The sequence below is a fragment of the Coregonus clupeaformis genome, chromosome 13, assembly GCF_020615455.1.
Source record: "Coregonus clupeaformis isolate EN_2021a chromosome 13, ASM2061545v1, whole genome shotgun sequence".
Lineage (NCBI taxonomy): Eukaryota > Metazoa > Chordata > Actinopteri > Salmoniformes > Salmonidae > Coregonus > Coregonus clupeaformis.
The window spans coordinates 44,088,312-44,110,832 of record NC_059204.1 but is presented as its reverse complement, the minus strand read 5'-3'; the positions used below and the strand labels follow the sequence as shown (position 1 = coordinate 44,110,832).

Here is a 22,521-nt window from a genome sequence, read left to right as displayed (position 1 = left end):
GCGTGCTAGGAATATGGGACCAAATACTAAACTTAACTAGTTTAATACACCTATAAGTGAATTTGTCCCAATACTTTTGGTCCCCTAAAATGGGGGGACTATGTACAAACATTTCTAAACGGTTCACCCGATATGGATGAAAATACCCTCAAATTAAAGCGGACAGTCTGCACCTTAACCTCAGTCATTGTATCATTTCAAATCCAACGTGCTGGAGTACAGAGCCAAAACAACAAAAAGCGTGTCACTGTATGTGTGTTGTTGAGTCCCAACCAAAGTATTGAGATGAAAGCGATAAACTTGTCACATAGATCACAATTCTGCGAAACACGCATCTCGAGTTAGGATTTAACTAAAATTAACAGTTTAAAATTGTAAACAGAAATGGTCAAGTAATTACACCATGTTAAGGCCAACCATTTACTATGGCACTGTACTTAACCTTTGTCTTTCCATACAACATAACAAAAAATCTGAACAAATTAACTGAAGGCACAATGCACATTTAAAGCTAGAAAAACCTGAGGGATGGGCCTAGAGAAATGTAACCACTCAAATTCATAGACAGAGCTATGGATGCAAGGACTTACCAAAATGTATTTTAACCATGTTTTGAAGCTATACGGTGTTTGTTTACAATTACATTGTTTACAAACATTGGAGTAATAAAAGCTTATATTTTGGATTCTGTAGGGGTATGACAGTTGAACTAAGCTCATGAGTCATTTATAGGTTATATTCAAGAATCAATGGGTATATCATTAATTTACAAGCCCAAAAACTAAGGGTTCTAGCTTTCAGTTAAGATGATGTAGAGCAGGAAAGGATTTGGAAAAGGGTCCTATAAAGTCTTGTTTCATATAAACCTACTGTAGGACTGTACGGCCTATTGAAATCAATGGATATGCTTAGCGCCCTCCACAGGGTTCAAATGTAAAGTGCATACAGTACACACACTCCAATCAACTGACAGTGCGCAAGACGTTCAGGGTCTGAAGACACAACATTGTATTCCCTGGGCTTAACCCAATCAAAACCAGTAACTGAGTTACTGGGGTAAGAAACAGTACACTTCATTTTTCCCAATAAAGCAAGTGAATACGGATTTGACTGAGGTGTATAAGTGTAAAGCAATTCTTTTCCTGCACTAATCTGACCTAGCGCAAATACTTCTTTTTTTGGCTTGAATAACAGAGTAGTCCCAGAGATTAATAATAGTTACAAAAAAAGCTTTGGTTAAAAACAAAGGAAGTGTCTGAGAGAATATGTGTTTGGTGAGGACTTAAGACGGAGGCTGAAAGCTGATGAAAGCTCTGGTGACAGATGTAGCGTCTATGACAGTCCAGGTTGTGTCCATCGTACCAGGAATGCTGTTTGGTGGCTGTAAGAATGGCAATAGAAAAGATGGCCATACGAGAGCTGTTAATTGACATTTGTAGGGGTACTGCACGTGATGATAGGGGCTGTTTTTTGTGGAGACAGATTCTGCTGGTTGTAAAGCATCACAGTTGATGGCTCAGTGGTCTCTTGGCAGATTTGAGCCAACTGGTAATCAATGATCATGGATGGTCATCAGTTTCCTCTAAGGTCTGTAGGAAATGTGCACACTTCAGTGGGACTCATCCATAGGCTTACCTGTCTATGACTCGCTCTCTATGGTGACTGTGACCGTTTCGGCTACGTCTGAAACAAGGGTGAGAGGTAAGAGCTCAAGGTTCATGCAGCTCATTGACACAGGGCTACTTGACATCACAGGGATCTACATACCAGTTTTGTCGAAGCTGCCATCCTGATGGTCCTCAATGTGGTTGATGTTGTTGCCAAGGGTACTTGCAGGACCCTCTACAGAGCTGTTTCAGGACAAGGCAGGTATAAACTTCATGAATGAGGCGAGATCATTTACTTAAAATCAGGATTTGAAGAAATCAACCCAAGAAACCAACCTTTTGCCATTGATCTGGAGGCCCCCAGCCATCTGCTCAGGATCTAAGTTCACCAACCGGGTGACAAAACTTTGTCCATCACCGTGACTGACAGAGAGAAAGGAGAGAAGAGAGAGCGACGGAGAGAGAGAGAGCGAGGGGGGGAAAGAGACATTTAAACACCTACAGTGAAACTCTCTAAACTAGGTTTTTATTGACTAAAAGGCAAGACTAACTAAGATTCAAAACTATTCTAAAGCTCCAACAGAATTGGTGGATAGGTGACTTGGTGTTTTCACCTGCTGTAGATGGGAAACATCCAGTACTTCTTCTGGTCTCCAAAAACCTCAGCCATGTTCCTACTGAATCCCAGAGAGAAGCCATTCTTGTCTGGGCCATTTCTGAAGACAGGAGCCCTGAAAGCCTCTGAAATAAAAAACATAGAATAAATAAACCAATAATATTAGTTGCGAGCAGCAATGAACGGGGTTCACAAGATGACAGAAAGGACACAAGATAAGTTGGATAACAAAACAGAAATATCATGTAGGAACCATCTTCCTTTATGTGCAATCAGTGACAACATTACCATGTTTATTGCTCAATACCACAAGGATGACACAAGTTAAGTTTAGTCTAGTGCTGTATCTTTGAATGTAGCAGGTAGTCATTCTTAAAGTCATTACTTAATGTATTGAGTTTATTATCCAATTCTGTGGTCAATTTGATTAATGGTTTATGACTTGAAATATTTTCAGCGTTATTGTATTGCAGTTGAGGCTGTTGCGACGACAACTCATAATAAATGTCTGGAATGGTGCGAAAGGAATGGCAAACACATTGAAACCATGTGTTCGATGTATTTGATACCATTCCACTAATTCCGCTCCAGCCATTACCACGAGTCCTTCCTCCCCAATTAAGGTGCCACCAACCTCTTGTGGTGTATTGGTAGGCTATATTGCAGTCATCTTTGAATTCGGGGACTTTATTTTGTCAAAATCTGTTTGTGTTAATTACTTCAATCTCAGTTGGTACACTCTACATTAGCTTTAAAAAAAAAATAGGTCAATATACTTTCACAGCTGTAATACGCTGACTGCGCAAGCGGCAGGACTTCCACTTTCCCAAATAAATTATCCACTTTTCAATATGTTCAGGCCACATAATAGGGCAACAATGTGATTACACAGAAAGTAATCAAGATATTTCACATTATCATCTGCATAATTAAAATCTAACATTCATTTGCATGAGACACTTGATCAATAGTTATTGCTCTAGTATCCTATGGTGCCACTGGTGCTAATGACATCTATAGAGCCACCAACTGGTCTGGTGCAGCCATTTAAGGTTGCAGTGGCTTTATATTCACACAGCTATTATTATTAATTATATACATAAGGTTTACATAAAGCAGGTAGCCTAGCGGTTAAGAGCATTGGGCCAGTAACTGAAAGGTCGCTGGTTCGAATCCCTGAGCAGATTAGGTGAAAAATCTGTCGATGTGCCCTTGAGCAAGGCACTTAACCCTAATTGCTCCTGTAAGTTGCTGTGGATAAGAGAGTCTACTCAAATTTAAAATGTAAAAAATATATACCAAATTTCATGGTCCCATGTCCATCGGTTCATTTCTTATAGCCCTGGTGAGATATGGTGCCATCAGTGGTGTAACGTGGCCGACTATGAATGCAGCAACTAATCATTCTCAAATTCATTACATGCTAATTTATTGGGTCTATATACCAATTCTGTAGTCAATCTGACTTATAGTTCATGAGAAGATTTAAAACGTATTTTTAGCATGTACATCTATTAGGTACAGTGTGGTCATATTCGAATGCTGCAAAACAATTCTCAAAATAATTAAAGACTGCTGTAACGAGTCTAAATACAAAATCTGGAGTGAATCTGACGTGTGTTTCACAAGGAGATGATTGCAGATGATTTTGAGCATTAGCGTTACATATTCAAAGAATGAGTTGTTAATAGTTTCCTTGTTTTTTTAGATATCAATATAAAATGCAGTGTGGTTCATCTTAGGGACGTCCATGATAGCGATGACAAGTCTCAAGTTGATAGGCCACTGGTTTAAATGGACACATAAATTCAGAGTATTTTTTTTCAATACCTCAGCCATCTTTGGACCAATCCCTTAGCTTTTTTCTCAAACTAAGTTATGTCACGTACCATGTCTTTTGGTCCTATGGTTTCATGAGAAGAAGATTTTAAAAGTATTTTTAGTATATTAGTGTATGTGCTAATATGCATCTACTGGTATAGTGTGGCCATCTTTGAATGCATCAATGTTATTTTCTCAAACTCTTTAGGGACCATTGTGTTGAATCCAAAGACCACATTTGGAGGGAATCAGACTTTTAGTCCATGAGAAGATTTTGTATGATTATTTTAAGCTTTAGCGTTACATAGTCAAAAAAGTTAATTGTTAATAGTTTCCTTATTTTTTAAGATATCAATGCCAAACTTGGTTCACCATGGTAATGTCTTCGATGACCCTAAAAAGTTAAGTTGATAAGCCATTGTGGAGTGGATTTACAAAGGATTTAAATGGACACGTAAAATCTGATTTCCTGATTTATCAATAACTCAGCCATCTCTTAACCATTACTTCAGCTTTTCTCAAACTAAGGTAAGACATGTACCATGAACCTACATACCACATACCACATTTGGACTTACGGTTCATGAGAAAGTTTTCAAAGGTTTTCAAAAGACATCCTGATTGACCTTATGGGTCCTTGAAGCAATGAGGAAAGACACCTACATACAACTGGTTTCAGGTCTAGGTCAAACAGGGCGAAGGCTATGAGGGTTTAAGTCAGACTGCTTATAACAGCGCCACAAATAGGCCAAGTGGTGCCATTCTTTTGGACCAAGTTACCCATGGCATCTAGTTTGTGTGCCAAATTAGAAAAAAAGTTCCCAATCTATGCTTGAGTTATTTGACCATGTCAATAAATAAAAACATTCAGAGAATAACAAAATCGGTTTCTTCTCTGTGAACCCCTAATTATAACCAACAACAATAAAAAGGTGTCAAACAATCAAGACAATAGTGGATGAGTTTTTCTGTGTTGCAGTATGGTGAGGCACGGCAGCTACCTATGGTGGTCCTGTTCTTTCCCACAAGCCAGAGATGGTAGCTGAAAAGCGACAGGATGCTGATGAAGAATATGGCCGCCACAAAAAACAGAAACAACACGTGGAATTTGGCGTGAGTGTCAGGCAGCTGATTCTTGAGAGGGGAGAGAGAAAGAAGAGCCGTTAGTGATGTCATACTCTTCATCAGCCCCATACAGTAGTAATGTTCACCTTCTGCACAGACATACAGTGGGGAAAATAAGTATTTAGTCAGCCACCAATTGTGCAAGTTCTCCCACTTAAAAAGATGAGAGGCCTGTAATTTTCATCATAGGTACACGTCAACGATGACAGACAAATTGAGAATTTTTTTTCCAGAAAATCACATTGTAGGATTTTTAATGAATTTATTTGCAAATTATGGTGGAAAATAAGTATTTGGTCACCTACAAACAAGCAAGATTCCTGGCTCTCACAGACCTGTAACTTCTTCTTTAAGAGGCTCCTCTGTCCTCCACTCATTACCTGTATTAATGACACCTGTTTGAACTTCTTATCAGTAAAAGACACCTGTCCACAACCTCAAACAGTCACACTCCAAACTCCACTATGGCCAAGACCAAAGAGCTGTCAAAGGACACCAGAAACAAAATTGTAGACCTGCACCAGGCTGGGAATACTGAATCTGCAATAGGTAAGCAGCTTGGTTTGAAGAAATCAACTGTGGGAGCAATTATTAGGAAATGGAAAACATACAAGACCACTGATAATCTCCCTCGATCTGGGGCTCCACGCAAGATCTCACCCCGTGGGGTCAAAATGATCACAAGAACGGTGAGCAAAAATCCCAGAACCACACGGGGGGGACCTAGTGAATGACCTGCAGAGAGCTGGGACCAAAGTAACAAAGCCTACCATCAGTAACACACTACGCCGCCAGGGACTCAAATCCTGCAGTGCCAGACGTGTCCCCCTGCTTAAGCCAGTACATGTCCAGGCCCGTCTGAAGTTTGCTAGAGTGCATTTGGATGATCCAGAAGAGGATTGGGAGAATGTTATATGGTCAGATGAAACCAAAATATAACTTTTTGGTAAAAACTCAACTCGTCGTGTTTGGAGGACAAAGAATGCTGAGTTGCATCCAAAGAACACCATACCTACTGTGAAGCATGGGGGTGGAAACATCATGCTTTGGGGCTTTTCTGCAAAGGGACCAGGACGACTGATCCGTGTAAAGGAAAGAATGAATGGGGCCATGTATCGCGAGATTTTGAGTGAAAACCTCCTTCCATCAGCAAGGGCATTGAAGATGAAATGTGGCTGGGTCTTTCAGCATGACAATGATCCCAAACACACCGCCCGGGCAACGAAGGAGTGGCTTCGTAAGAAGCATTTCAAGGTCCTGGAGTGGCCTAGCCAGTCTCCAGATCTCAACAGCATAGAAAATCTTTGGAGGGAGTTGAAAGTCCGTGTTGCCCAGCGACAGCCCCAAAACATCACTGCTCTAGAGGAGATCTGCATGGAGGAATGGGCCAAAATACCAGCAACAGTGTGTGAAAACCTTGTGAAGACTTACAGAAAACTTTTGACCTGTGTCATTGCCAACAAAGGGTATATAACAAAGTATTGAGAAACTTTTGTTATTGACCAAATACTTATTTTCCACCATAATTTGCAAATCAATTCATAAAAAATCCTACAATGTGATTTTCTGGATTTTTTTTTCCTCATTTTGTCTGTCATAGTTGACGTGTACCTATGATGAAAATTACAGGCCTCTCATCTTTTTAAGTGGGAGAACTTGCACAATTGGTGGCTGACTAAATACTTTTTTTCCCCACTGTACAGGATATGACACATCAGTCAGTTGTAAATGACCATGAAGACCTCCTCATTCTGGAGTCGCAGACCCAGCCTATATGACTGTTGAGTGAATGGCTCCAGAAGGTACTACATACAGTACAGACCTTTTGGTTGTTATGCAAAATAGGACATGCTAAAAAAAACAGTCCTGTCCGACTCCACACTCCCCCTCAGTTGGCCAAGATGGCAGTGGACATTCATCGTCACAAGCAAGGCAGCATATAACCCAAACAAGGACAGAGGCCTAGTCTTACCACTCAAGGAGGAACAGACAACAGCTTATGTTGCAAGACAACAGCGTTTGACACATACTGAAGAGAATCCTTCAACAGCAATTTGTACTTCTGAGAGACAGAAGCCTTGTGAATGCCATTATGGGTTGAGCTTCTCTACCTTAGTGACAATAGGCTACTCCAAGAAGTGCAACCTTTCTTTTTGACTAACCACAATGATCAGATGGTGACAATCATGCATTTTACCTGAGGACAATCCTCAACAGATCTCCTTCGGCAAAGCTTTAGGCAAAGTATTAGAGAGAGACAGATAGATAGTTAGTGGAGAAATTAAGAGTGCAACTATCTTAGAGAGATAAAAAGGACAGAACAGGATTACAGGGAAACAAAACTATCGGCACCTGCTCAACGTCCTCATGAATGTTAGCACAATTGCACTTCCTCCCTCCCCCCCGTTCCACGCTTATTTACTGCAATCACACAGCTAAATATAAACTGGATTCACACATATTTCTCCTGACATGCAGACTGCTCAAGTTTGAGGTGGTTTATATAGAGGATTTGGGGTATTGGCTAGTTGGAACATGCGATCAGGGATCTTACTGCTCTCATTGTTTAACACTCAACAACTAAGCTCTTGCTAGCTAAGGAAGAAAGGCAGGAAGCTACAGTATTACTCAGTAGTACTTACTGTCCAGAATTTGATGAAATACTGCAGGACGGTAGCGGCGATGAATACACAATACAGCATGGAGTAGGCCAGAAACAAGACAAAGAACTTGTAGTTTGAAAATCCAACACAGTTATTCACCCTGAGAGAGAAACAGAGAGTGAGGAAAAAAAGTCACCGTGGCTCGTGCTGCTCTGTCCACAAGTTGTCTATATTATCTCATCTCTATACAACAAAGTGATGAGAATCGACAGAATTCTCTTTATGAGAGCTGAGTAATCCTTTTCACATTACTATACTAGACCAAACACATCAAATAAGCTCATGCAGTAGAATGGACAGGATGAAACTCTACACTGATCCAATCACTATCAAGTCAGTATTAACAATGGACTTCAAATGAGGGCAGGCATTTTTTTGTATTAACAATGGACAATACTGTCTGATCTGAACTATAATAATATACAGAGTGTACTTTGCTAAGCATCCATACTTCATGAATGGACTGAGGCGTTACATACCATGGACAGTGATGATCCATCTTCAGCACACACCTGAGAGAGAGGGAGAGTACGACAGCATGAAAAACAAGGGAAGGAGGAGGAAAGAGTATATAAGGCGTTCACTCACTGCTGTACAATGTAGAGAAAAAAACAGGGCAATTTAAGAGGGTGCCACGAAATTCTTTGCCCTATGTTAATCATAAATGACATTTAATTAATCATTAGGTTATTCTCCACAATATTATAACCTTAATATACTTGTACTTAACAATGTTGATGAAATAAGAATGTTCATTTGCTGTGACCGTTGCTAGTTTAGACTGCGCCGCTCTTGGTTGTATCCTCTTCCATATTTGGCGTTGTGAGGTAGTAACGTTACCATTTGGAGGTGTTTCTACTCGTTGGACCAATCGAAATCAACTTGATACCCTCGTCATTTTCACCTCCAGATCTTTGGCTTTCATTGCCTATTATGGTGATCAATCTATGTCGAGAGGGGCGTTTCTATGGCGATTTAAAGGGAAGAACTCCAAAATACACAATGAAAACAGGAACAGATTGTCTTCGCGGAGGGTGGATATTGAAATTCAGTCTCTTAGCTTTGTAAATATCTATATAGACTGAATTTCAATATCCACCCTCCGCGAAGACAATCTGTTCGAGAGAGAGAGATAGAGAGATAGAGAGATAGAGATGAGTCCCTATTTTGTTTTGTATTCAGCGGATTTCATTTAGAAAAAGCCCATGTTTTTACTCACGAACCTACAGCCACTAGTTAGCTTGTAAATTGACATTCCAAGTTAGCGCCGTTCTGCAGCGGAGCAGCGCCACAGAGTTCTATTGAGCAGTGGCCACTTTTTGATCATGCCTGTGATGACATTCCATTCACTCCAAACATGCTACATTTTCAGAGAAAATCGTCTTTTGAACCATGATTTTATGCGGCATCTTTTTAGGTGCTTCAACTCCAAGGTAATATACTGTACAGTGTTCACCCATAAAATAATTAATTAATTCAAGGTTTATACAAATATGTCCATGGTGCATCTCATCTGAACCCCACCTCACTGTTGCCCCTTGCTACAGACACCCCTCAGCCCCCAGCTGTGCCCTGAACACCATATGTGAATTGATTGCCCCCCATCTATCCTCAGAGTTCGTATTGCTTGGTGACCTAAACTGGGATATGCTTAACACCCCGGGCCGTCCAGTTGTAAATGAGAACTTGTTCTCAACTGGCTTACCTGGTTAAATAAAGGTGAAATAAAAAAATAGAACTGAACTCACATGTCACAGGTGGAGCAGTGGTGGCAGCGGTCGGGTTTGATCACCTGACAGTGGTCACAGTACCGGACGGCTGTGGAGAACACATACACCTGATCAATCATCATCAGCATTAAATCCAAGGCTTGTGTTGCAACTACAGTCAGATCCAAAATTACTGGCACCCTTGATAAAGACTAACAAAAAAAAAAAACTATAAAATTATTCAAATACTGAGATATATTATATGCTCCCCAAAAAATAGGGAAATGTTATCATTTTATACTAATACAATTGCTCAGAGAAATAGATGTTTAATAAGTAATTTTTTGTATCATACTTATAGGTGTCTAAATTATTGGCACTCCTAAAGATTCTTATAAATACAAACAAACAAAATGTCATCTTCATTAACATTCTACTTTTTTCTCTCAATGTAAAGAACTGTATTGTGGCCTTCCATGGCTTCCTGTTTCACTGGGGTATAAAAATGAAGAACATGCATGTAAAATCACTGTCAACCATCACCATGGGAAAAGGCAAAGCACTCCAAAAAAAGAAAAGAGACAAATGGTTGTTAATAAAATAATAATCTGGCAATAGGTACAAAGAAATAGCTAAAAAATACATAAAATAAATATACCACTTACCACTATTAGGGCAACAATTAGTAAGTTTAAAACCACTGGAACAGTGGTAAACTTGCCTGGTATTGGACGCAAGTGTATGTTGTCCCCACGCACAGTGAGGAAGATGGTTTGCAAGGCAAAGAAAATTCCAAGGGCCAACGTTGTAGAATTACAGAACCTGGTCACATTTTCGGGTCACCAAGTCTCCAAATCTACAATTAGACGCCACCTCAATGCCATTAGGCTCTTTGGAAGGGTTGCCAGAAATAAAGTCTTTATTGAGCGCAACCAACAAATGTAAAATGCCTGGAGGTCAAATATGACCTTGGTCGCAAGTGGCTCTTCCAGCAAAACAATAACCCCAAGCACTAATCAAACTCAAAAGAAATGGTTAATTGGCCACAAAAACAACATTTTGCAATGGCCATCTCAGTCTCCGGACTTGAACCCCATTGAAAACAAGTTTGAATTGAAGAGGGCAGTCCATAAGTGCAGATTGAAGGATATCAAGGATCTGGAAAGATTTTGTATAAAGGAATGGTCTAAGATCCCTCCCAATGTGTTCACCAATCTCATAAAACATTTTTGAAAAAAGGCTCAGTGCAGTTATCCTCGCAAAGTGCCGGAGTATTGAAAACAGGGGTGCCAATAAATTACACCTAGCTTTGAGATTTTTTTAAATAACTTTTAATCAAAATCTGAGCAATTGTATTAGTAGATCTATAAATTTTCTTTTTTGAGCATACAATATAGCTCAGTATTTGTATGATCTATTTCATACAGTCCTTTTTCTCATCTTTATCAAGGGTGCCAATAATTTGGGAACTGACTGTATATCCCAACTACATAAAATAGCACATCAATTATATTTGGCAACCTTGTTGGATGTGTACATGGTGAGTTGGGGGTGGGTGGCAGTAACATTCTCACCTCCTGTCCCAGTGCGTGTGTAGACAGGCAAGCCTACCACCACTTTCTTCAGGACCTCCTGCTGAGTGTCTGGGTCCTCCTTCTCATACTGCTCCTTCTCCACTTTGGGCAGACAGAACTGATAGGAGGACAGAAAGATGTTTCTCAAAGTATGTTATTACCTGTAGTCATGGATCTAGAAATTAGGGCACAGTGGAAATGTGAAAATAGTAACTTGAGATTGAGGGCAAATCCCCTTCAAAACCATACACTTGGGTTGGGCAGTATCCAGATTTTAATACTGTTTCTTTACCATACAGTATTACCGAATGTGCAAACAAGGGGTGCTATTTATTTCACATATACATATACATATATATACATATACATATACATATTGTGATGTCACGAGAGGCTGTGTCCTGGAGGGACGTTACATCCCCCTGAGGTGGCTGCAAACCCAGACAGCTATGGCTCCATCTGCTGGTATGGTCGGGAACTCCACCCCTCTATGGCCAATCTTCCCACGCAGCTGAAACAAATGAGGAGCTGATGAGCTGAAGGTTTGGGAAGGGAAGAGACACACTCTCCAACCTGGGCTCTCTGGAGGACAAGAGTGCTGCACGTCCACTTCCAGGAGGAATATAAGGATTTGGAGATACTTACCTTTGGGGAAATACTCACCTTTGGATATATGCACCTGTGGAAATACGTGTGGGACATTTGGAAGGACGTTTTGCTGGGTTGGCCACTAGCTGCAACGTGGAATACAGTAAGACTGGGGAAAAGTTATTTGAGCGAGTGAGAGTTATGATTTTGGATGTGGAAGAGACATCCCTGAACTGTTAACCCTTAAAGAGCCACAAGAGAACAGAATTGTGTTATACTTTCGTTAGTTTCCCAAGACCTTTAATAAAATCCTTGTTTTGATTGAACCTGGTCTCCTTGCACTACTTGAGCAATCCCGCTGAAAGCTGTGTAGCCTCTCGTGACATCACAGATGGTGGAGAATACGGGCACGCTCAAGCGTTAATAGTGCATGTCAGAGGAGGATACCGAAGGTTTGATCACCCAGTTTTCCAAGTTGGCCGTAGGCTCCCCGCCGACTGAAATGGAGGACATATTGAAAGCCCTTGTTGCTGGCCAGCAAGCCCAGATGCAAGCAAACGTGGCTCTCTTGGAGGAGCAAAAGAAAGCCAACCTTCTGAAGGCAGAGGAATTGCAGTTGCAGAGACAGAGGGTTGTCCAAAATACCCGCCCAATAAAGGCAAGTGACTTTATATCTAAGATGGGAGCTACCGATGACATTGAGGCATACCTGCATGCATTTGAGGCCACGGCCACTAGGGAAGCCTGGCCCAGGCAACAGTGGGTTGGTCTGTTAGCCCCCTTTCTAACCGGGGAATCACTGAATGCTGTCCGGGACCTGGGCCCTGACCAGGTTACTGACTATGATGCCCTGAAGTCTGAGATCCTCAGCAGATATGGACTCACAAAGTTTGGTATGGCCCAGCGCTTTCACAGTTGGACCTTCCAACCAGACCAACCTCCTCGGGCGCAGATGCATGAACTTGTCCGAATCGCAAGGAAATGGCTGGATCCGCAGAGGAATACAGCAGCGGCGGTGGTGGAGGCCGTTGTGGTGGATCGTTACCTCACGCGCCCTGCCTTATGAGGCAAAACGGTTCATCAGTCAACAGGCCTTGACCACGGCTGATCTGACCGTGGAAGCTGTGGAAAAGTACCAGGCCACAGCGGAGATGCTGAATGCTTCCCGAAAAGACCCCAGGAGTGCGGCCCCACCACAAATGGGAAGAACCCGTCCAAAGGACCCCCAAGGTCTCGAACCCAGCCACGTCAGGACTTATCCCGGCTCCAGGGGGGAGCCAGAAACCAGGCGGGTCCAAGAAGAGTACACCAGGAGGGGGAAACTCGACAGTGTTACCGGTGTGGGGAGATGGGACATATCTCCTGGCAGTGTGGGAAACCAGCCGATGAACCTATGCCCACTGCGGAGTCCTCCAGCTCAGCACCCACACACCGTGTTGCCTCGCTCTTGGGAGTCGTAGATGGCGGCCCAGATCGACCCCCACCTGCCCGGTAACTGTGAATCACCATGATGTGGAGGCCTTACTGGATTCTGGTAGCCGGGCCACCCTGGTGCGTAAGGATTTGGTGGGCCCAACGTGTCTGACCCCGGGGAAAGTCCTCCCAGTTTCCTGTGTCCATGGGGACACCAGAGAATACCCCATTACTGAACTTACAATGACCAGCACACGGGGAACCATACACACGACGGCGGGGTGGTTGATTCCCTCCCCGTCCCTGTCCTAATTGGACGAGACTGCCCAGCCTTTTACCCACTCTGGAGAGAGTCTCAGGAGAGGATAACCCGAGTACCTCGGAAACGGAGAGGCAAGACTCATCCTGGGAAGGCTCCGGTGCAATCCTCCGAGTTACTCACTCCCGCCCGGGCTCTGATAGGGATGGCAGGTGCCCAGACCGACACCGAGACTGGTCCGGATACGGGAGAAGAGAACGCAGCCCAGGAAAGTGCTCCGTTCTCCAGTGAAGAAGACGTCCCAGGCACCCAAGAGCTTCCCCCTCTCACAGGCCAGTATGGTACGGCTCAATTACAAGATCCTACTCTTGCAAATGCCTTAAGAAATGTGCAGGTATTAGAAGGTGTAGTGTTAGGTGATAAGACAAACCCTACTTACCCCCATTTCGCAGTAAACCGGGGTTAGTATATCAGATAGTCAAGAAAAATGATGAAGTGCATGAACAGCTCACAGTGCCACAGCCCTATCGGGCCACAGTACTCAACCTAGCACACACACACCCGCTAGGGGCCCACTTGGGGGGTAGAGAAGACTAAGGAAAGAATCATGCAACGTTTCTTTTGGCCAGGAGTACACAAAGAGATAGAGAACTACTGCCGTAGTTGCCCTGAGTGTCAGCAGGTTGCGCCAAAGCCCACATATAGAAACCCGCTCATTCCCTTGCCCATTATCGAAACTCCTTTTGAGAGGATTGGATTAGACATAGTCGGGCCCTTACCGAAAAGTTCCAGGGGACATCAATACATTCTGGTCATTCTGGACTATGCATCCCGGTACCCGGAGGCCATTCCGCTGAGGAAGGCTACATCCAGACAAATCGCCAAGGAGCTGTTCCGTCTCTCAACTAGTCTGGGAATCCCAAAAGAGATATTGACGGACCAAGGGACTCCATTCATGTCCAGGGTGATGAAAGAACTCTGTGCTTTACTGAAAATCAAACAGCTGAGAACCTCGGTCTACCACCCCCAGACAGATGGCCTAGTCGAACGTTTTAACAAAACACTAAAATCCATGCTGCGGAAAGCGGTAGGGGAAGATGGGCGCAACTGGGATCAGCTGTTACCCTACATATTATTTGCGGTGAGAGAGGTACCTCAGTCTTCTACTGGTTTTTCACCCTTTGAGCTCTTGCTTTCCTACAGACCCAGAGGACTGCTCGACATCGCCAAGGAGGCCTGGGAGGAGCAGCCATGCCAACAGCGGACACTGATCGACCATGTCGGGGCTATGAGGGAGAGAATGAAGGCCATCTATCCCATGATGCGGGAACACCTGGAGGCCAGTCAGCGGCAACAGCAAGCCTCCTACAACAGATCTGCTCAACCCAGGGAGTTTAAGCCGGGGGACAGAGTGCTGGTCCTGGTGCCAACCGTTGAGTGTAAATTCCTGGCAACCTGGCAAGGACCATATGAGGTCATTGAACGCATGGGAGAAGTAAACTACAAGGTGAGGCAACCAGATAAAAGAAAAACTGAGCAGATTTATCATGTTAACCTTTTAAAGAAGTGGCACGCCAGAGAGGCGCTGTTCAGCTGTCTACCCCCACAGAGACCAAGGAACCGGCGCGAGAAGAGGTTCAGCTGGGTCCAAATCTGTCCCCACATCAACGACAGATGGCCCTGGAACTCGTGGAGCAGAACCAGGATGTCTTCTCCTCCCTTCCCGGTCACACAGAGGTGGTCCAACATGAGATCCGCACCATGCCTGGCCGAACGGTAAACCAGCGCCCGTACCGCGTGCCAGAGGCTCGTAAAGTGGTTATACAGAAGGAGGTAAGGAAGATGCGGGAGTTGGGAGTAATCGAAGAGTCCCACAGTGCCTGGGCAAGTCCCATCGTACTAGTTCCCAAGCCAGACGGTTCAGTACGATTTTGTAATGACTATCGAAAGTTGAATGAAGTGTCTGAATTTGATGCATACCCAATGCCTCGTGTCGATGATTTAATAGACTCCTTGGGGCATGCTCGTTTCCTAACCACTCTTGATCTCACAAAAGGCTACTGGCAGGTGCCCCTGACCCCGGCGTCTAAGGAGAAGACAGCCTTTGCCACCCCGGAGGGGCTCTACCAGTATACCCGACTTCCGTTTGGTCTCCACGGGGCACCTGCCACGTTCCAACGCCTGATGGATCGAGTCCTTGCGCCCCCACAAGAGGCACGCAGCGGCTTATTTGGATGATGTTGTTATACAAAGTCCGGATTGGGCCAGCCACATACCCCGGGTACAAGCGGTGCTGGATTCGCTCAGGGAAGCAGGGCTCACGGCAAACCCGAAGAAGTGCAAGCTGGCCTTCAGTGAGACAAACTACCTGGGGTACACCATTGGGCGGGGGTTGGTCAAACCACAGGAAGCCAAACTGCGGGCCATACAGGACTGGCCGCAGCCCATCACCAAGAAGCAAGTAAGGTCATTTTTGGGCCTCGCTGGCTACTATAGACGCTTTATTGCAGATTTTGCTACCATAGCTGCACCGTTGACGGAGCTGACGACCAAACGCCACTCACGAATGGTGAAGTGGAACCCTGCGGCGGAGGCGGCTTTCCTCAACCTGAAGCGAGCACTCTGCTCCAGTCCGATCCTGGTGGCACCAGACTTCAAGAAGGAATTCATTGTCCAAGCGGATGCTTCGGAGGTGGGTCTGGGTGCTGTCCTCACCCAGGCACATGACGGTGAAGAACATCCCATTCTCTACCTAAGCAGAAAGTTACTTCCAAGAGAGAAGAACTATTCAACGGTGGAGAAAGAATGTCTGGCTGTAGTCTGGGCCCTGGAGTCCCTTCGGTTCTATCTCCTGGGCCGACGTTTCATGGTGGTATCTGATCACGCCCCTCTGCAGTGGATGGCCAAGAACAAGGAATCAAACAGTAGAGTAACCAGATGGTTTTTGAGCTTGCAACCGTTTAACTTTTCTGTTGTCCACAGGGCTGGCAAGCACCACGGCAATGCGGACGCCCTCTCCCGGCGTGATGCCTTCTTCGCTGCCTTTACCCCGACGAGGACGTCGGTCCCGAGGAGGGGGATGTGTGATGTCACGAGAGGCTGTGTCCTGGAGGGACGTTACATCCCCCTGAGGTGGCTGCAAACCCAGACAGCTATGGCTCCATCTGCTGGTATGGTCGGGAACTCCACCCCTCTATGGCCAATCTTCCCACGCAGCTGAAACAAATGAGGAGCTGATGAGCTGAAGGTTTGGGAAGGGAAGAGACACACTCTCCAACCTGGGCTCTCTGGAGGACAAGAGTGCTGCACGTCCACTTCCAGGAGGAATATAAGGATTTGGAGATACTTACCTTTGGGGAAATACTCACCTTTGGATATATGCACCTGTGGAAATACGTGTGGGACATTTGGAAGGACGTTTTGCTGGGTTGGCCACTAGCTGCAACGTGGAATACAGTAAGACTGGGGAAAAGTTATTTGAGCGAGTGAGAGTTATGATTTTGGATGTGGAAGAGACATCCCTGAACTGTTAACCCTTAAAGAGCCACAAGAGAACAGAATTGTGTTATACTTTCGTTAGTTTCCCAATACCTTTAATAAAATCCTTGTTTTGATTGAACCTGGTCTCCTTGCACTACTTGAGCAATCCCGCTGAAAGCTGTGTAGCCTCTCGTGACATCACAATATACATATATATATATATATATACATATATATATATATATATATATATATATATATACACACACACACACACACAGTGCATTTGGAAAGTATTCAGACCCCTTGACTTTTTCCACATTTTGTTATGTTACAGCCTTATTCTAAAATTGATTAAATCGTTATTTTTCCATCAATCTACACACAATACCCCATAATGACAAAGCAAAAACAGGTTTAGACATTTCTGCAAGTTTATAAAAAACAGAAATATCACATTTACATAACTATTCAGTCCCTTTACTCAGCACTTTGTTGACGCACCTTTGGCACCGATTACAGCCTTGAGTCTTCTTTGGTATGACGCAACAAGCTCGGCACACCTGCATTTTGGGGAGTTTCTCCCATTCTTCTCTGCAGATCCTCTCAAGCTTTGTCAGGTTGGATGGGGAGCTTCGCTGCACAGCTATTTTCAGGTCTCAAGAGAGGTTAGATCGGGTTGAAGTCCGGGCTCTTGCTGGGCCACTCAAGGACATTCAGAGACTTGTTCCAAAGCCACTTCTGCATTGTCTTGGCTGTGTGCATAGGGTCGTTGTCCTGTTGGAAGGTGAACCATCACCCCAGTCTGAGGTCCTGAGCACCCTGGAGCAGGTTTTCATCAAGGATCTCTATGTACTTTCCAACGTTAATCTTTCCCTCGATCCTGACTAGTCTCCCAGTCCCTGCCGCTGAAAAACATCCTCACAGCATGATGCTGCCACCACCATGCTTCACCATTGGGATGGTGCCAGGTTTCCTCCAGATGTGACGGTTGGCATTCAGGCCAAAGAGCTCAATCTTGGTTTCATCAGACCAGATAATCTTGTTTCTCATGGTCTGAGTCCTTTAGGTGCCGTTTGGCAAACTCCAAGCAGGCTGTCAGGTGCCTTTTACTGAGGAGTGGCTTCCGTCTGGCCACTCTACCATAAAGGCCTGATTGGTGGAGTGCTGCAGAGATGGTTGTCCTTCTGGAAGGTTCTCCCATCTCCACAGAGGAACTCTAGAGCTCTGTCAGAGTGGCGATCGGGTTCTTGGTCACCTCCCTGACCAAGGCCCTTCTCCCCCGATTGCTCAGTTTGGCTGGGCGGCCAGCTCTAGGAAGAGTCTTGGCGGTTCCAAACTTTTTCCTTTTAAGAATGACGGAGGCCACTGTGCTCTTGGGGACCTTCAATGCTGCAGAAATTTGTTGGTACCCTTCCCCAGATCTGTGCCTCGACACAATCCTGTCTCGGAACTCTACGGCAGTTGTGTCAAGTTGACTGGATGTCCTCATGGCTTGGTTTTTGCTCTGACATGCACTGTCAACTGTGGGACCTGATTTTTTTTATTTATTCAATCCATTTTAGAATAAGGCTGTAACGTAACAAAATGTGGAAAAAGTCAAGGGGTCTGAATATTTCCAAACGCACTGTATAAGGCTTGGGCGGTATCCAGAGCGAAAACGAACAACCTAATTGCAAAAACAGGAAAATCCAGCTCAAAGTTATGCAAGCATAGCTAGTAGATACAGAATGTTATTTAGAAGTGAAAGTGAACGAGAGAAATTGTGTAAATAAACAAAGTTGTGATGCATGCTTTTCTGATGGAAGAGCAGCATGTGTACATGGAGCAGATGGGAGAAGAACAGAGAAAAAAAAAACTTTAGCAGGAAGCACAGGGAAAAAATGGCAGCTGTACAGATAACTCATCCAGAGCTCTGACTTCTGTCAGAATGCCATTCTACGATATCTGATGGCAAATATTTAGTAGTGAACTGCATACAAGTAACTTCATCACCTCATGTGCGCCTCACAACAGAGACTCACCGATAGATATAGAATGCTATGGACTCACCAGCTCGCTTTATCCCGTTGTGCTGTTTACAAAGAAACACGTGACAGTTCTGGGGAACTACGGTAAGCTTCATAATGTAAAATAATGTGACAGGTGAAACTAAGAACGCAATCTGCTTTATCGCCTAACGTATTACACAAGTTGACAGCAGGTGTTAACTTAAAAAGTAGCTACAAATATTCACATTTATTAAAAAACTTAAAAGAAATAGTTGACGGTATTGAAATACCATCCCATGGCTTTTTCCAAATACCACGGTATACCGCCCAAGCTATATCTATCGGAGAAATAGAGACGCACTTCATGACCAAAAGTATGCGGACACCTGTCAGCAACAAGTGTGGCTGAAATAGCCGAATCCACTAATTTGAAGGGGTGTCCACATACTTTTGTCTGTGTATACATTAAGAACACCTTTCCAAGAGAGATATATTTATTTTTTACACACAAAACTATTTAGGCAATAGGGATCTTGATCCAGGAGGGGATTGAATGTCTCTGCTGTAACCAAGACGCTTGATCTTGACATCTAGCAACTTAGCTAGCAAGTTAGAAAACCAAATGCATAGCTGAAGCCCTGAGCTGGATATAATTTATTTGACACATCTTAGATTTTTTATAGTTATACATAATTTATAGTTATAAGCAGTGCCGTAGCACGAGGCGGGAATGCCCCAAATATTATTATTTCTTATTAAAAATCATACTATCGGTATTTCAAAATACCGTTTATACCGGGGTATCGCCCAAGCCTACCACATACACACACACACGCTCACACACACATACAAAACCTGTCCTATGTTAACATATGCTGTAATTACAGAGTGCCTTAGGAACCGCCCTGCCTACTCCCCTGGCATTGTGATGTAGCATATCACGGGAGGTAGAGTGAGTACGGTACTACTGACAAAGACAGATACACACACTCTCCGTATACCTCTTTAGAGGGGTTGGCGAGCCTGCTGCAGATAGTCCTCCAGTAGGACCAGATGAACATGATGAAGAACAGGTGAAAGACAACTAGGTATGATACTGTTGGAGAGAAGAAGCAAGAGACACCATTCATACCTCATACCAGAGATCAAATATAATGCAATTATATCCATGAGTTAAAGGATTTTGGCAATACGCCTTTTATCTACTTCCCCAGAGTCAGATGAACTCGTGGATACCATTTCTATGTCTTTGAGTGCAATTTGAAGGAAGTTGCTAACTAGCGCAATGACCAGAAGTCTATTGGTAACTTCCTTCATACTGGACACAGAGACATAAAAATGGTATCAACTAGTTCATCTGACTCTGGCGAAGTAGATAAAGGGCCTCATTGCCAACATCCCAAAGTATCCCTTGTAACCTAAATCACAACTTTTCATCCCATGCAAAACAAGTATTTAGTTTACCATGTCTAAATCACAAGTACCAGATCATATTAACCATACCGCAACTGTGTACATCAGTGTCACGTAGACACAGTAGAGTTTGTGTGGGTTCAAGGTGGTGTGATTGTGTGTGGGTTCAAGGTGGAGTGATTGTGTGTGGGTTCAAGGTGGTGTGATTGTGTGTGGGTTCAAGGTGGTGTGATTGTGTGTGGGTTCAAGGTGGTGTGATTGTGTGTGGGCCCAAGACAGTCAGTCTTAAATGCACCAAATGTTTCTGAATGTTACTTACTTTTTTCTGCATTATTTGGGATTGTAACTGAAAGAGACAAGGGGGTACAGAGAGAGAGAGTTTAGAGAGGGCCTCTGATTGATGTGTCTGCTGAGTTACAGTACTAGGCTCACATCTACTTCCCCCTTCTCTCAACCCCCAGCAGCAGCCTGGTACTACCAGCGGGGGACCCACCTGTCACAGAACGCTTTGTTTGCCCTGCTGAAGGGATGCCCCTGACTATGGCTGAAGGGATGCCCCTGACTATGGCATGTCATTGTACCATCAGCAGCAGCCCACAGAAACAGGCTAAACAGGTTAGTCACAGTGAGCGGAAACAGTGAGGTTCACATGAGGAGTCAGCTGGTCAGCAGTATGGGAATAAGCGCATTTGAGGCCAAAGTAGCCTCACATCAAATGGCTCTTAAGATGCTTGGCACAAAATCCAAGGCAGAATTATATAGCCAAAATGCGACCGAAGCTAAACAATGTCAAAATAAGAAATAAGGTCTGAGATCGGACAAAATTATTCCAAAATCCCCTCTATTCCAATCTGGGACGAGGATAGTTTCCAGTCAATTTGATTACGTACATGTGTCTGTCCATTTCCTTCTAGCAACAGTGGCTTCTATCTATGGGCATGATTGGCTACCCAAGTAGCGAGTGTTACATTGTAGTTGATCATTTCCACACTTTTACCGTGGTGACAATGAGCCATATATTATCAACCTGATTTCGTCCGACCAAGTTACTGTAAACTACTGTCTCCGAGTCCTGGCTACACATCCTCCAGACGGGCAAGCAAGCAGTAAGCCAACTTTGTTTCAATGAGGAAACAAGCCACGTTAAACCTCCAAAAAAACGAGAATGTTATACTTACAGATACAGAGTTCAACGACGTATGCATAATAAGACCAGCCAACGACAAGGTTGATGAAAATAACAGGTATCCAAGCTAAACTCCGCTGACAGCACCTTAGTACATAATGCGGCGCCATTTTTAATCCGCCTGCGAAAAATTGTGGCCTGACCTCAAAGCTCCAGCCTTTTCTCTGGACTATTGCCGCGTTCAAAACAACTGGGAACTCGCAGAGAAAATTAGCTCCGACTGAAAAAAATCGATTTGAACGCTATTCCAATCGGAATTCCATTCTTCTTCTTCTGTGGGTTTTATTGCGGACTACATCCAAAAGTTGTATTGCCGCCACCAACTGGACGGTTTGAAACCAAAAATGAAATAAAAATAAATAAATCCATACTTAAGTGATTCTAACAATCCACCCTAATAAAATAGTACATAGCCAAAACAAACAAAACTTCCACTTCTTCCTTCTTTTAGTTCTCCATATGTCCCTTCTCAGGCTCTAGGTCCTGAGAATGTGGTACGGCTTTTGCTAATATTTGCTGTGAAATCTTTCAGCCCCAGGAACCGCTCTGCCGCAATCACAATGATTTCAATCTTCCTAGATCTTTTCTCCACCTTGGCAGTGCCATTTATCACCATTGCGATAAAGGCCACAAAGTCCACCTTTTTAACCTTTAAAATGTCAGGATCCTCTTGGTGTAAGACAATCCCTGCAGCCTGCAGTGAAGGCCTATCCACTACCATGGACTCTTCTGGTGCAACATTCAAACCCTCAACCCTTTTCACAGCTTCTGCATATGAAATGCTCTGTACAAACCTGATTTTGGCCACCTCATTCTCCTTTACCCTTGTGGGGCATTCAGAAGACGTAGCTTCATGATTCCCACCGCAATTACAACATGTCACGTTTTCTTCACTTTTATAACACATAATATGATATTTTCCACATCTTGTACATCTCGGCTTCTCCCTTCTGCAAACACTTTCTACATGACCAAAAGCTTTACAATGTTCACACTGCATTGTTCTTGGGATAAATGCTCTAACTCTGTAGTTAATATACCCTAACCACACCTCATTAGGGAGAGACTCCATTAAA

General features: G+C 43.8%; 1 protein-coding gene across 2 annotated transcripts; it reads right to left on the bottom strand.

Moving 5' to 3' along the window:
* Positions 1 to 685: 685 nt before the first annotated feature.
* LOC121580241 (palmitoyltransferase ZDHHC20-B-like) lies at positions 686 to 21,751 on the bottom strand. 2 transcript variants are annotated; one of them, XM_041895293.1, is made up of 14 exons: positions 21,438 to 21,751; positions 20,579 to 20,605; positions 19,848 to 19,942; positions 11,116 to 11,233; positions 9,581 to 9,650; positions 8,312 to 8,344; positions 7,812 to 7,932; positions 7,367 to 7,402; positions 5,046 to 5,178; positions 2,222 to 2,348; positions 1,944 to 2,030; positions 1,768 to 1,850; positions 1,636 to 1,683; positions 686 to 1,381 (listed from the first exon to the last, which is right to left on the bottom strand). In XM_041895293.1, the coding sequence occupies exons 1-13, from the start codon at positions 21,553 to 21,555 to the stop codon at positions 1,640 to 1,642; spliced, it is 1,092 nt and encodes a 363-aa protein (XP_041751227.1). In that variant the 5' UTR covers positions 21,556 to 21,751; the 3' UTR covers positions 686 to 1,381; positions 1,636 to 1,639. The 2 variants fall into 2 exon arrangements, with proteins under 2 accessions (XP_041751227.1, XP_041751228.1); XM_041895294.1 differs by lacking the exon at positions 7,367 to 7,402.
* Between the last annotated feature and the right edge of the window lie 770 nt (positions 21,752 to 22,521).

Excerpts from the sequence above, each read along its gene's own strand:
- LOC121580241 (XM_041895293.1), bottom strand. The coding sequence starts at position 21,555 with ATGGCGCCGCATTATGTACTAAGGTGCTGTCAGCGGAGTTTAGCTTGG. Across the intron at positions 11,234-19,847 it reads TCGCCAACCCCTCTAAAGAG|TTCTGTCTGCCCAAAGTGGA; the intron begins GTATACGGAGAG and ends TCCTCCTATCAG. Across the intron at positions 7,403-7,811 it reads ATTTCATCAAATTCTGGACA|CTTTGCCGAAGGAGATCTGT; the intron begins GTAAGTACTACT and ends CTTTGCCTAAAG.